The sequence below is a fragment of the Patagioenas fasciata genome, chromosome 1 (genome assembly GCF_037038585.1).
Source record: "Patagioenas fasciata isolate bPatFas1 chromosome 1, bPatFas1.hap1, whole genome shotgun sequence".
NCBI classification, from domain to species: domain Eukaryota; kingdom Metazoa; phylum Chordata; class Aves; order Columbiformes; family Columbidae; genus Patagioenas; species Patagioenas fasciata.
This window is the reverse complement of record NC_092520.1, coordinates 133,913,154-133,929,436: the sequence shown is the minus strand read 5'-3', so window position 1 is coordinate 133,929,436 and position 16,283 is coordinate 133,913,154. Positions and strand designations below refer to the sequence as shown.

The following is a 16,283-nucleotide window of genomic DNA, read 5'->3' as shown; positions in this document are numbered from 1 at the left end:
TTATTGCACTGAGCTTGCTTTCACAGCACAGCAACATCCATAGTCTGGTATCTGCTGCCCTCCCCTGCTCTGTCAGCATAATGTGAAGAGCAAGAACAGGGAGTCTCTTCCACCTCTCCCTGTTGCCTCTGTAGAGTGGGGACACAACATCACTGCTAAATTCTGCTAGAACACCCTCAAGAATGCTTGGGAGCTGACTAACAGGCATTAGGAGGAAGGAGTGCACTGTCACAGCCAGCTGCCCTCTGTGTGATGCTAAAGTCAAGTTCCCTTTTGCATTCACCCACCTTCAGAACCTTTAGCCACCGTAACACAAAGGAAGAGCCAGCAACACCTGTTTGGTACAGGTCTTAAAGGCAGAGGGGTTCTTTCTCTCCAGATCCTTCTGTAGTCTCCATTCAAATCACTAGATTCCATTCCTACAATAGCTCTGAGCTTTCCTGAGCAGAGTTGTCATATCTGCTTTCTTTCCTGTCCTCAGGAATTTAAGGCTGAGAGGAGGCTGTGGCCAGCACAGAAAACAGACAAGCCTATTGCTAAAAGCCATTTATTATGAACATTGAGAACTGGCAGCTTTGAAGCAGAGTGACTGCAAATTCATGAAGGCAGAGCTGGATTGGTTTAGTATTCAACTAGTACTCAGACACCTTCCATCAATACAACAGACTAAAAAGTTTAAGAACACAAAAAAAGCAAAGTGTAAACATTGAAAGTGTGACTAGACAGAGACAGTCTCTCCTCAGGGTATGCAGACAAAGCTGACCATAGCAAACTCCATTGCACTCCCAACATTTTCTGAACAAAAAGGTACAGAGGACTCTAGAAAGCCAGACTTTAGATGGTCTTTTCCCAACACAGGCAACAATAGACATGACTCAGGAAGAATCTGGGGCATAACTAGAGCACAATTTAGGCAAGACAGAGCTATGTACAGAAGGTGACTGGGGGAACAGTAGGGGGACACACACCCTAAAACTCCAATACAACTTCAGATTGGCTGACAGCAATCATAAAAATGCTAAATATCAACACACAAACACTCAGAACTACTTATTTCTCACACACCCTCAACACAATCCTAAGACCAATTTTTAAAGAGTCAGCTTCTTCCGTACACTTTTGTTTTAAGCCACAGAGTTGTGTCTTCCCCATTTCTACCTGAACGTTCAACTATTTGTAAGACCTTTATACTGCCTCTCATTATCCCAGTATCCAAGGCCTTGTGTGTGAAGGTCAATAAACAAGAAAGTCCTCAGCAGGCTTCCAGGTCCTTGCACTTGTCACTTGAGTCACAACTCAAATGGAGAGTGAAGGGGTTGGATTTGTCTCCAGAAGCTACAATTTTGAATACACCATCGAAAAGTAATGCTTCTTAATAAAAAGAAAAGCAAGCATGGGAAACAGTGACCATTTGTTTAGATCCATTGTTCTAGAACTAAGTGTTTAATATGCTGCTCCTACGCAAGTTCTCCCACAGGTCAAAGAGCTATATATTCACCTCGAGCCCAACTTCTTTAAATGTAAACATGATGCACTGTTTGCTCTAACACTATTTTAACCCAACTGACTGCATGATATGTGATCAACGACTGCTTGAAGAGTTCTTGGTGCCTTAAAGGTCACAGTTTTATTTGCCTGTCAGCCCTGGAAGGGATACAAAGGAGAAGGGAGTAGAAGGAAGAAAGACTGAAGTCAAGTTAGATTATATTTCAGGTGAATTTATTGAGTTACAAAGAACCTGTCAGGTTCACCATATTTACAAAGGTTTTCAAGAGTATTCTACAGCTATTACTGCTACTGAACAAGTTAAAAATGCATTAACAAACCAAATCAACCACATCCACGATGTCAACTGTAGAAACACTGGTTACCTTATAGAACTTTGAAGCATACTAAATCAAATTTGGGGAAAATGTTTTCCAACCCCTGATCTCTAAAACCACCAGCAAGATTCTCATTTCTCTCTGATGTAGCTATGGCTGAAGATCAGGCTTGCTTATGCCACTGTTGATGGAAGCTGGTTTCTGTTCTTAAACACAGTGTTTTATGAAACAGGAATTTAATTAGAAAGCTATTCAGAAGCAAGCATTTCAAGGTGTTAAAATAATCTTGAAGAGAACAATAAAATCCCCAGTTGGTTCCATTTGATATTTTTGCAAGATAGCATTGCTGCCAGATGTGCATGTAAAATCCTGTCATCACTTTTGAGTCACAAGCAAAGCAAATTAAGTCAAACTTCCCAGGGCACTGTTGCTATTCATATCTCAACCAGCACTGTAGAAACAGTGCCATCTGAAAACACAGTTTTTCTTACTGTCCAGGACACTTGAATGGCTGTTTTCAGTCAATTTCATCCATTGAGCTGCAAAAAGAAATATTAATGGTCTCTACATTTCACTCCTTCACCTCTCCATTCCCCACTCCATCCCCAGAACAGATCATTAAATCTAAGGAGGAGAGACCACATCTCACCATTCAAGGTTTGTTTCCAAGTATATTGCAGCTGCATCTCAAGTTCTGAAGAAGTTCTACATTACAACACCACAATGTCAAAGGGATATGGACACTGACAGCCACAGCCTGTATGCCCACACATCTGGATGTGTGTAGTTCCCATGGACAACAGGTGGCTCTGCTTGCCTTGTTAAGAAGTCCACAGTAACTTTTAGTTGATACTGAAACTTCACACATTATTGAATGTTTGGGTAAGAATCTGATCTCTTGATTGCCAGTGGCCTTCCTCAGGGCATTGACAGGTGAATATTTGCTGATCAGTCTAACTCCATAACAATGACTTTAAGGTATCAACTAAAATTGAGTTACTCTACACACAGAAAATTAAAAACCCAGAAAGAAATAAGTCAGTATCAAATAGAGTAGCTGGGAAGGTGTTAATAGTATTTCAGACAAAAAACACCAAAATATCCTTGCTTGTAAAAAGCAAGAGTAAACAAAGCTGGTAGGTTTCAAAGATAAATGTGTAACTCTGTTCCTATTACAAGGGCTACAAAAACAAAACCAAAGAGAAGCCCAAGCATCATTCACAAAGAAACTACCATCTAGCAAGAAGCCTTTTATGGAATATGTGCTACACTAATGCAAGCCAGGATCAGACCTGGAAAGCCTGCCTCCATACAACAGGGAGACTGTCAAAGACACCACACAGTCACACTGCTCTCCTCAAAAAAAAAAACACCACACAAAAAACAAACCAAAACACCACACAAAAAACCAACCTCTCACAGTTTTGAAGTGAGCTATGGAACTGTTCTCTGAAAAGCAGCAGCTACTCTAGGATTTTAAAAGTTTATACTTCTATATCTTTTGGCTAGTGGGGGCAAAAAGCCAACAGCATCTTGGTTTGTATCAGAAACACTGTGGCCAACAGGACTACGGAGGTGATCATCTCCCCCATACTCATTGCTGTTGAGGCTGCACCTCAAATACTGTGTTCAGTTTTGGGCCCCTCACTACAAGAAAGACACTGAGGTGCTGGAAAGAGTTCAGAGAAGAGCAACAACGCTGGTGAGGGGTATGGAACAGCTGAGGGAACTGGGGCTATTTAGCCTGGAGAAAAGGAGGCTGAGGGGAGACCTTATTGCTGGCTACAACTATCTGAAAGGAGGTTGTAGCATGGAGGGTGCTGGTCTTTGTTCCCAAGTAGCAAGTGATAGGACAAGAAGAAATGGCCTCAAGTTGTGCCAGAAGAGGTTTAGATTGGATATCAGGAAAAACTGCTTCAAGGAAAGGGCTGTCAGACATTGGAACAGGCTGCCCATGGAAGTGCTTGAGTCACCATCCCTGGAGGGGTTAAAAGATTCATACATTCTTAGGGACACAGTTTAGTGACTGTGTTAGGTTAATGGTTGGACTCTATGATCTTGAAGGTCTCTTCCTACCCAAATGATTCTATGGGTCTATCATACCAAGGGAATTATCATCAAGTTCTCTTGATATTTGAAGCTGGACCATGCTGAGAACACATTCAGTTCTAACACTACATACACAAGTACCACCCATGTTGGTGACTGTGGCCAGAATCCACACACTCGGGTGTTGACACTAGGTCAGACCTGAATTTTAGTAACAGTTTCATATTTGCAAGTAAGGTTTAATCAAATCTTCACAAATGGAATTACCCTGATGCTTGTGTACATAAAGAATCAAAACACCATACATGCTACACTACACCCAACCAGTGTGAACTGTTCGAATTTAGTGCCAAACACAACAGCAAGGCCACATTCATCAGGAATGAAGCTATGACTCTGAGGAGAGTTTTACAGGAGAAAACTTTCAGGTATGGCAGAATATCCTGCCTACCAGCATGATGGCTGCATGAGCTGAATCCAGTAACAATTCCTACATGCCTTATGCATCTCTTCCAGCCCTCCAGAGAAACTGATACAGAGAATGCCACAGTGACATTGCTGTGTAACATATTTATGAAGATAAATTTGCAACTCAGGAAAGCTTAGAGGGGGATTTTTCCCATATCCAGTTTTACTTAGGTAACCAGGAATTACTCTAATTTGAATAACAGATGATCAAACCTCTAGTACATGTTCCTTAAGTGTTTCAAAGCTATTCAGGTCACTCACTAGTAAGTGATAATTTAAACACTGAACATGAAAGCTTTGTGCTTAGTTTGTGGATTAAAGTCTCAGTTAAATCCTATTATTGCAAGCCAGCAAAAAGCAGTCATGCTAGGCTTTGCAAAGACAGTGGAGGAAAAGGAACTCCTCCTAGATTCCTTGAACAGTGTAATATAGCGTAACAAAAGACAACTATGGTAACTATAAGAGTCTGAATATCACTGCAAAATTCCCCCCGGGCCATGAATTGGCCTTGGAAGACTCAAAATTACAAAGGCAAAGAGTTGTACATATAAAAGTGTTCTGAAAGACCAATGGAACTCCATCCAAAACAAGGTGTCATGGCCATTAACATAGAAGAATCATACTAGATAACTTACCTGGTACCGTTTTATCAGGGAGAAAGTTTTGGTGCCTATAACAACCTGAATCTAATTAGTCCAGTAAGCTGGTGCTTTTTCCCTTAACATATTAGGACTGATTATTGGTAGACACCAGTAACATATTCCTTTATTTCTGTACCAGGCCACCCTCAATCCTAGATCTGGGGCAGACTTCCCTGCAAGTTTTAATTACCTAAATGATCTCTTCATTTCTTTTTCTCAGTATCCATACCCTCATGCTGAGATCTAAATTCCAGCTTTTAAAGGCAGAGCATTAATCTAACAACCTGAGACTCAACAACTGTACCTTCCAATTATTTAGTGCTTGAAATTGAGACTTTCACATAGTGCAACCTAGCAGTCATACATAACTCATCACTTATTACCACACTTAGAAAACAGCTGTGTCAGTGGGATTTCACTTCTCAGAAGATTTTACTTTCCCTTGATCTTCCACTTTTTTGATGGCAGCTTGGATAGCTTCTTGATCACCCAGAAACTGGTGAGGGCCCAGAGGGTGCAGATTCTCATCAAGTTCAAGAAGTATGGGCACACCAGTGGGAAGAGTAACATTGATGATGTCCTCATCAGAGATGCCTGCCAAAGAAAAAAAGAAAAACAGAGTTACATATAGTGAAGAGCTTCCCAATTGTTTGTCTAGCTCAGCCTTATTTCTGACATTATCTAGCCTTAAAACAGTTAAGGATGTGTTCCAGTCTCCATCAACACCACCAGCTACCAAGGGTCAATTCCCAGCCAGACCACAGCTTGGTTAGAGCTTCAGGAACACAGTTAAAGAAGGGAATTCCCATAAAGATGAAGACAGTCTGCACATGTGAAAAACAGGAATAGATCGCCCTGGAGACCACACCTTCCCATTAATACTCTATTGAGGACAACAGGTTCTCCTTCGTATCTTCCTAACTTACACACCACTTGAGGAATGCAGTTTCTAAAACAAAGACACCATATAAAGTAGATCAAGGTGCATGAAGAAAACATCCTCTTGAGCAGCTGACAAAACAGATGGTTCTCAGAACATATGGGTGCAAATTTACCAGTGATTTTCACATTAGGGAAAAAAGCAGAGCCAACATACTAACAGGAAACCCCAAAGTCAAGCCCCTCAGCAACAGTGGGATGGCAACAGGTCAAAAAAAACCCAGTGAATCATCACAGAATCATTGGGATTGGAAAGGACCTCAAAAGATCATCTAGTACAATCTCCCTGCCGGAGCAGGAACACCTAGATGAGGTTACACAGGAAGGCATCCAGGCAGGTCTTGAATGCCTCCAGAGTAGGAGACTCCACAACCTCCCTGGGCAGCCTGTTCCAGTGCTCTGGCACCCTCACTGAGAAGAAGTTTCTTCTCATATATAAATGGAACCTCCTGTGTTCCAGTTTGTACCCATTGCCCTTTGTCCTATCATTGTTTGTCACTGAGAAGAGACTAGCTTCATCCTCATGACACTCACCCTTTACATACTTATCAACATTAACGAGGTCACTCCTCAGTCTCCTCTTCTCCAAGCTAAAGAGACCCAGCTCCCTCAGCCTTTCTTCATAAGGGAGATGCTCCACTCCCTTAATCATCTTCGTTGCTCTACACTGGACCCTCTCCAGCAGTTCCTTGTCCTTCTTGAACTGAGGGGCCCAGAACTGGACACAATATTCCAGGTGTGGTCTCACCAGGGCAGAGTAGAGGGGCAGGAGAACCTCTCTCAGCCTACTAACTACCCCCCTTTTAATACACCTGAGGATGCCATTAGCCTTCCTGGCCTCAAGGGCACAGTGCTGGCTCATGGTCATCCTGCTGTCCACCAGGACCCCCAGGTCCCTTTCCCCTACACTGCTCTCTAATAGGTCATTCCCCAGCTTATACTGGAACCTGGGGTTGTTCCTGCCCAGATGTAAGACTCTACAATTCCCCTTGTTATATTTCATTAAGTTTTTCCCTGCCCAACTCTGCAGCCTCTCCAGGTCTCACTGGATAGCAGCATAGCCTTCTGGGGTATCAGCCACTCCTCCCAGCTTTGTGTCATCAGCAAACTTGCTGATAGTACACTCTATTCCCTCATCCAAATCATTGATGAATATATTGAATAATATAGGCCCCAGTACTGACCCTTGAGGCACTCCACTAGATACAGGCCTCTAACTAGACTCTGCCCCATTGACTACAACTCTCTGGCTTCTTCCCTTCCCCCAGTTAGTAGTCCACCTCACTACCCTGTCATCCGGACTGCACTCCCTCAGTTTAGCTATAAGGAGGCTTTGGGAGACTGTGTCAAATGCCTTACTCAAGTCAAGGTAGACCAAATCCACTGCTCTGCCATCATCCATCCATCTTGTTATGTCCTCATAAAAGTCAATGAAGTTGGCCAAGCACAACTTCCCTTTGGTGAAGCCATGTTGAGGCTGATCAAGTTAAGTACTCTGTTCAGCTGTAGATTTGCCCTGTATTTCAGCAGGGCATGGAGCAAGAGAAACAGACCACCCCCTGGAAGAAGCTTAAAGCTTGTTACATATTGAGCCATCAGTTCATTTAAAAAGTCATATTCTGTCAGTTTAAGCAACTCCAGTATACAAGGTATAAGTAATTCACCTGTTGTAGGCAGCAGAATCCCAAACCTACAGAACAGTGCTCAAGGAGTATCCAAGATTTTAAAACCATACAGAAATCAATGGGAAAGATACTAAGTCCATTTAGCAGGCACACACACTGTTCTGAAGTATTTTGGTTTGCAAAACAGGCAGCCATCCTGCCTGAGCTCTTCTTTCAAGGATTCTTAACCATATCAGAATTTAATAACATAGATGTCACCATGTATCCACATAGAATCCGGCCCTAGGAAGTGTTCCATCCAGCTCCCAAATTCAATCTCCCAGACTAAACCATTCAGTTATACACAAAGTAGATGAGGTCACGCAGGAGAATTTAGGCAAACTACAAAATGTGATCAGGAGCCAGGATATTTAAAGGTTTCCTCTAAAGACAGATTAAAGAAAACTAGCAGTAGCTACATAGATTCAGAAATGCATTTTCCTGTTTTTACAGAATGAAGTGACCACACCAATGTCAACTAGTATTGATTTGCAAAGCAAAACAGTGCAGTAGAGGATAAACAAGCACCAGCAGGGATGTTGGCTTTCTCTTCAGGATTTTTCCTCACATGGAAATGTTGCCTCAGAGCCAGAAGGCTAGAAATGCGAGTTGAAGTCAGATGAAAATCCTAAAGAAACAATAGTGTCCTGTTGCTTTATTTCAGCACTGTTACTGTATTTGTATAGTATTTCTGTTCTTTGAGAAGCAAGAAGCTGACCAGGCTTGTCACACAGCTACTCAGTTGCAGACAAAATGCACACAGAAACCTCCCCACCCAGCAGGCTAGGAGGACAGTAAAGAGATTGCATCCTATACTTCAGCCATTGCAAGCACAAGCTAACTGCTATCCAGTTACTTCATGTGCTGTAACTATAGCCAAGTGACCTTTTCTTACATGTTATCTGAGCTGGCCTGTGTCACAACCCTGTTCTGTCCCACAGGAAATAAAGGTGAAATCAGGGCAAGGACTCAGCTACTGACTACAAGGTGCAGTGGGAAATAAGACCATTGAAGCAGCAGCACTCTTCCATCCAGTAAAATACTAAAGGCTAGGTTCCAGCACTGCTGAAGGGCACTGTGTTCCTGGAACTAGGCTTTCCCTGAGTAGGTTTAAAACTAATGTCCTCCCTACTTCCAGCCATGAGAACCTACAGACATTACTGAAGTCCTCAGGACATCCTCCTCAGGACTGCAGACAGAATGCTGACTGGGAAACTGCATTCCTCAAGTGGACATTTTCCATGTTCTCTCTCCTGAACACCTGTTAAACATTGTTCCTTAATAGCAGCTGTATAGCAGAAAGCAGTTAGGTACATGAACACTAAGATTTTGATACACCACTTATTACAAAAAAAAAGATCTTTCAAAATCCTATTCAGTATTCTTTTCCAGCTTACTTATGCCCCATTTAACTGAACTGGGTGATCAACCAGAGACCAGTAATGTCCCTTTACAAGTTTAAGAATCTACCTTTATCCAGTAGCCCATGAAGTGCTTTGAAAGACTTGCACCCTGGGAAGTCCTACAGAAGCAAATCCCTTTGAGCTCGATTTTGAACACCTACAGCCAACTTCAACATGGGCTGTCTCAGCTTCTCCTTCCCTCTCACCTGTTCTTACCAAGTTCCTTCCTTCTATTCTTGTGGTCAGAGCAACACAAAAAGCACAACAGCTACTGAGAATAGCTACACCCCTCCTCCCCTGCACATCAACTACACTTGAGGCCAGATGATTCAGACAACAAAACACACAAGATCATATGCATAAGTTCAGCCACAATGGGCTTGTTTTAGAACTGGTGTTTTGTAACTGAGATCCAAATCAGGTCACAGCATCCTTCCCAGAAGCTTATGTTTTCATACACTGAAGCTTTAGCCTAAGTTAAACATTCAGGGCCAGATTCTGCCCTCCCTACAGGCTGACAGAGGACCTAGCTTCAGTAGGGGAGAGAAGTGGGCACAGTGTTAAGAGTCTGGCAATTAACCTTTACAGAATATTAGCTTACTGTACAGATTTTTGGAAAAGAAGAAAGAAGATGACTGGGCTACAACCATGGCTGCATCATATTATTTACATTTGTTTCACCCTTATGTCTGCCAATATGGTGGGGAAATGTTGGAGGGGCAGCCTTGATGCTGTAGGAGCACTGCTCAGCAGTAGTCAAAACACTGCTGTTACCAACACCCTTCTGGCTACCACTACAAAGCACAGCACTATAAAGGTTGCTACGTAACTCCATCTCAGCCAGACCCAACATAGTATCACTACCTAAACAGTTCCTGATCATGGTTTGACTTTGACTGTGGTCATTACTGAGGCCATTCCAATATGAGACCACGTAAGAAAAACCATGGATCGATCATATTCCCATGCAGCAGGGAAATCCAGCCTGCCTTAAATTTCTCAAGCAGTCTAAGATTAAATAGGCTGAAAGAGGCATGAGATTTGCTACTACCAGCACTAGCTGTTAGCTATGTCATTAGGTGAGAAAGTCCCAGAAGGCTTGAGTAGAGACCCAAGGTGTACTACCACCACCAGGAGCTCAAGGCAACATCATGACAGAGTTCTTTAATCATGCAACCCTGGAGCCTGCCAGCACACAAACTGCCATTAGACAGAGCTCTGGTTTTCCCATCGCTGCTTCCATCACTGGTTGTAGCATTATTGATAGTCTCTCAAGTCCAAATTTGTGGGAACCAGTCACTAACATGTCATGTCTGAAACACTCCTGTACCAGCTGCAGCTCCTGGACAATCTGTTCCAGCCCTTTTGCACTATCATCAGACACTTGTCATCCCCTTCCCTGTGCTGACTCAAAACAGCAGCATGACAAAACTACCCACTCCTTGCCAGTTTACAGGCAAAGTTAACTTGCAAAGAGGCCCAACAAGCTCACAAGAAATAAGCAGCAAAAGCACAGAGCAAAGACTGGGATGAATAACAGGGTGTGCAAGACTATCTTATTTCAGCAGCCTTGAGCTGTTAGATCTTAATGTGGTTTCTAACTGCCCTCAGACACCATAGTCACATAAGTAGTATATCCTTAAGAAGGTCAAGCAGCAAAATCAGTAAAATAATCTTACTAGGTAGGCCTCATCACACAATCCACACCAGGACTCACAGTGTGTAGCTCTAGCATGTAAACTACATAAATACTGTAACTGCAGAAGTATCACAATCACAGTAATGGAAAAAAGTGAAATCCTGGAGGGCACTGCTCTCCGTTTTCACCAACTGGCAGGACAAGCATCAGGCTTTCCGAGTCACCACATTCTGCCTGCAAGTCCAGGTCCAGAGCTCTGTCCCAGCTCTGTCACCACAACCACACAAGCTAAGTGGGTACAACATCTGCATCTTTCTTCAGGAGACCAGGTAACTCCTCCCCTCCATTTTTTACCCTGCATATGACAAGACTCAGTGACCACCACACCATATCCAAGAGATGACAACTTTTCAACAGGGAGGAAATTCTAGAATCAGGCCTTCCACAAGACCTTGTCCTGAGGTACTTTACACCAGTCCTCAGGGTTAAATGGCCAGGAGGGAAGTTGGGACAGCTCAATCCTTGTGCCACTTGCCTGGTAAACCACTCCATTAGACTTGGTCTCCATGTAGTTCTTCAACAGTAACAGGGAAAGCTGGTCACAACTATTACACTAATGTCTTTATGATGGGACACTGCCAAGACAGTCTCAAGCTGAAGTTCTAGTTACTAGATAAAACTATTCCTCCTTCAAAGAATTGCTAAAATAACCTGTAAACAGAACCTGTGCCTCTAGGATGCTTATCTAGCAGATTTTAGCAACTGATGCTTTCATAATTAATATGACACTTCAGCATCCAAAATAAAATTTATCAAACCAGTCTGCTATGCTTACTTCAGATACCCTCCTCATTAACTTATTTTTGCCTTTGCTTTGTCAATGCACCAGAGATGCTATACCAGGAAAGACAGTCTAGAGACCCAAGTTACAGGGCACAATCCATATCAACAGACGTCACATAACAAAACAGTTACAACAAGAGACTTCCAGCAGAAAGCACAAGACTGCTGCCTGAATTTAAAAAGAATGTTACTTTCAAAGAGCCTTCACAACCCTAACAATATATAATGAAAACTGTCCTCTCACTCTGCCAATTTATAGTTGTGCCAGTGATTCCTAGTATCATCACATACATCACCTGAAGATGATGCAAAGGATAAGTGCTCTGAAAGGTCTGGATAAGCTCAGTTACAGAGACTTAAAAATTTGGTGTCAACACTGTATCTTTGACAGGATTGTACAAACAGCCACACTTTTCCTGAGTTGCATTTATCAAATAGGGATCACCTAAAAGGAACACAGCCCAGCATCCCCACTGGACACCAGCAGCTTATAGCACAGAGGTCTTCAGCAGCACCCTCTTGGAGAAATGTCATTCAGCCCACAGGTCACAAAAACAAGTTCTCTGAGAAGCTGCTGTTTCTGATCTCCAAGAGCACACAAGAGTACAGTGCAGTTTCTGTTATATACTGTTTTCAGAAAGAGTACTGGGATTTCACTTTAAGTCCTCACATGCAAACCATGGGAGATCCTACAGACATTTCATATACCTTAATGAGGTCCACTCTGAGGACTGAGAAAAGAAATCCAAACCCACAATCAAAGCCTTGTTATCCTGACACTCTCTCACTCTGATGATTTGTGTGCAAGTAGAGTGCAGATCCACATTTCAAGCTCTTTACCAATTACTCATAACAAGGAAAAAAATTCAGATTCGGAGAACTGCAGGCCTGTTTCAAAAAAATACCTCCCTGAAATGGTAACTTGAAGGACACTCTGAAGTCTTTCTGAAAAGACACTAAGTTTCATACTGAAAGAATTAGAATTGCTTCATCAGATCAAACAATTAAAACACATTCATATTTACTGCCATTTAAAATTTGAGTTACAGTTTCCAGGATTAAATTATCACTACAACTAAGACATTCAAGCAGTCATGTAGGGCATTTGGAGCCCACTTTTCTAAATGCCAAAAAAACATGGCTCCAGCTAAGCTAGAGGGGCCCAGAAACTTCCACTCAAGTGCATGACACACTAGGTTTGTCAAAAAGAATCCACACTAACAAAGCCCAACTCATAGCAGGTGTTCTAAATACAGTAGACTGAGAAACTTTAAGCAGTGTTGACTCAAGTCAAGCTCCAACAAGTTTCTAGAGCAGCTCACAACCTTTCAGGAGAAAAATGGAGAGAGTCAGCAATGCAGGCACAGAACCTCTTAGATTTAGCTAGATGTAGGCTTGAGTTCTGGAAGAAAAAAAAATATCAGGGGTCCTAATGCTCTGCTCATGCCACCCTTCAGACCAGCTCTGCAGCAATCCAGATCTCCACTGTAAAAAGGGCAGAAGAGCCCTGTATCTGACAACTGCTCTTGTGTGGGAGCTGATGGACGATTCTCAATCAACAAAATTAGATCCTCTGCAAATGATTCCTCACATTTCCCTGTGTAACCACATGCTGGGAGGCACAAGGTATAGTGTAAGACAAACAAGGAGACACAGCTCTATTTTACTTTGCTTGAATGTACGCAGCTCTTGAAGAGTTATACCTATCAGACTGTCCCAGATAAAAGCTTTGCACTTGCCAGGACTTACACCACTCTTTCCAATCTCAATGCAGCAAGGAACCCAGCCATACTAACTTTAAAGCAACCTCTACCAGTTACTCATGCTGTCAGCTCTAGCCTTCGCACACACCTGTGCAGAAAGTGGACCAAGGTTTCTGCTGAAGCTGTTGTCAGCTTGCAGCAACTCGCCCCCAAAGGGTTTGCTTGACCAGCATGGTCTCATGGAACTGGTCCAGTTCTTTGAGGAGGTCAGGGTTGCAAATTTGCCCCTTTTTCCTTTGTAATTCTATAAGATTTCACACAGTGTAGACAACAACCCTGGCCACAGCGGAACCAGATGAAGCTGCCTTTCTCCTTCCTCCAAGCAGTGATCTGTACCACAGAATTCAGAGCCCCTGTAGCTACAGAAGTCACTTGTACATGCGTATTCCCTGGGCTTTTAACTCCACCTAAAGCATCAGCTATCCTGACTGTTCCAGCATGCCTAAATGCAAAAAGTGCTCAGCAGAGTCAAAGCTGCAGAGGCACACACCAGAGAGTTTTATTAACTAAAAAATTGAGTGGATGCAATCCCATCTGTGCATACCTGCAACTACACCTCTCATAGGGTGCATTCATACAAGTATGATCACTGAATTCTTCTCTACCCACAGACAAATAAATTAATACAGTCCATCTTCCAGTTTAGGATGACCTAAACTAGAAGACATGCCATTAAAGAAGAGGCAGAGGGGGAAAAAAAAGAAAATCTAGCAATGACTCAAAGATAAATCGCATTCTTTTCAAGTCCCAAATAAATAAGCAACTTTATGCTAAGCTACAAACTTAGCTGTTTCTCGGTATGCATTTTCTATATTGGCAAATAATACAGTATTTGGATAAGCTTTAGCAAATTCCTAGTCTCTGCAGAATTCCCTGTCACGGCAGCTTTAAGTAAGGAATTATCAGGAATGAAGACTCAGAAGCAACCTACCACAGTAACAGTTGAGAATGTCTTCCACATCCCAAGACAAGAACTTTATTCTGCTGTGTTAATTCAATGCTTGTTTAATGAACAGATTAGGACTTCAACCATTCTGACAAAGCAGCTGAATAAATCCAGAAATAGCGAGAGCCTTGAGAGTTTGTGTCTGTTTAGACCAACTAAAGTTCATTTGAATAAAGCATTTTAAAATGAGCAGTGAGAAACAACGGGAAAGTACCTGGCTCTTCTCTTAACTACATGAACCTACCTAATTCTCTTCCCCTTCTGCACGCCCCAATTTGGTTCCTGTTCCTATAGGCCAACTTCTTACTTTCTCCTTGGAGACCACAGACATTAAGTGTCACATTGCCCAGATAAGTAATATATGCTACAGAATAAGATGTAAAGCAGTAAGCAGTTGAGTAAAGAGCAGAGGGGAAGGTTAAAAGGAAGACCCTTACCTTCCACATGCTTCAGCAGTGCCCTGCTGCTGTTACCATGAGCAGAGATAAGGATCATTTTGCCACTTCTCAGTTCTGGCACTATCTTTTCATTCCAATAGGGAAGGAGTCTATCAAGCACATCTTTTAGACTTTCAGCCTTTGGTAGATTATCCTGAGAGACATCACTGCATTTATATCGGCGATCATTGTATATTTCTTCATAGTAAGGATGAGATTCAGTTATGGGAGGTGGGGTAACATCATAGCTTCTCCTCCATATTTTCACTTGCTCCTCCCCATGATTCAGAGCCATTTCTGCTCTGTTGAGACCAATCAGTGCACCATAGTGACGTTCATTCAGTCGCCAGGAACTCTGAATGGGGACCCACTCTTGGCCCATCTCTTCCAGGATAAGCCATGCAGTCTGGATGGAACGGCTGAGTACAGAAGTGAAGACGAGGTCAAACTCAAAGCCCAGCTCTTTAAGTTGTTTGCCACAGTTTTGAGCTTCCTTTATCCCATCACTGCTCAGCTTCTGGTCCACCCAGCTGCAGAAGCGATTCTCCTTGTTCCAGGCTCCTTCCCCATGTCTTAAGAGAACAAGCCTGTACTTAGCCATTTCGGTTGCAGCTTAGCACAGATGACAAATGGTCTGGCATCTAATGATGCATCTGGACAAACACATGAGACAGATACATCAAACATCTTATAGATCATGCATTACAAGTAGTTAATACAGCAGCAAGGAGCAGACAACTATCAGAATCAAAACAATCAAAGAAATAAGTGTCTGCTGAGTATGTTTCTACTTTTGATGTCTCCTGGCTTTGAATTCCTTCCCACTCTCATGTGGAAGGAAACAGACCATCCTCCACCCAGCTTGTTGCAACTAGCCCACTTAACCAATTGACTAGTAGCTGATTTGTATAAGCTGTTCCATCCTACAGATTCCCCTCAAGGGCTTAAGCATAGCCTCACTCAGTAGCAGCTCCCAACCAGAGAAGCAGACCCCACCCACTGCTGAACTTGCAGAGGTGAAACATGGAGCTCAAGCTTGTAATCGCTGTCTAGACCCACACTGGCTCCAAGGAAACATGGCCACAGACAGTAGCTGTGATCCTCAGCTAGGGCAACTGGGGAGGAGGGCCACAGAATTGGAAGTGGCAATACACAGGACCTTATTAGCCTTCCTCAAAAGAGAGGTCACCATAATCATGTACTGTGTAACTTATTTCCTCACATGTCTATATCATGTACTGTATAACCTATTTCCTCACATGCCTATATCGTCCTGCTAGTTATGCCAATCTCTGCTAGATTCTTCCCCAGACCACCTCCTCTCTCATTCCTCCACACTCAAGTGCCACAATACAGATACTCTGGGATGCAAGGCACAACTAGCTACATATTCATAAGGTCAAACAGCACCTTTCTCTGCTCCTGTTGACTAAGTAACACCACCCTGAATTGTCTTCAATGGGAGATGGATTTTGACCACTCACCCAGGCTTCTGCAATGTGACCGAAGATGATCTAGCAATTGCATGATGCCTGAAAGGTCCATCTAACATAGCACTGCAACTCTGAAAACCCCATCTGATCACTCTGACCTGAGGTGTCACTGAGTAGATAATGGACAGAACCAGGGTGAAGGGGAGGGAGGGTGGTAGAAAGAAAAATACAACTC

General features: G+C 42.8%; 1 protein-coding gene across 4 annotated transcripts in view; it reads right to left on the bottom strand.

The window, feature by feature from the left end:
- Positions 1-1,702: 1,702 nt before the first annotated feature.
- BPGM (bisphosphoglycerate mutase) overlaps positions 1,703-16,283 on the bottom strand; it is a 49,095-nt gene continuing 34,514 nt past the window's right edge. For all 4 annotated transcript variants that reach the window (XM_065847949.2, XM_065847959.2, XM_065847940.2 and 1 more), the window contains 2 exons: positions 14,616-15,268; positions 1,703-5,575 (listed from right to left, as the gene is read on the bottom strand). In XM_065847949.2, the coding sequence (XP_065704021.1) occupies positions 5,397-5,575; positions 14,616-15,216 (780 nt within the window). In that variant the 5' untranslated portion in view covers positions 15,217-15,268 and the 3' untranslated portion in view covers positions 1,703-5,396. The remainder of the gene's footprint in view (positions 5,576-14,615; positions 15,269-16,283) is intronic.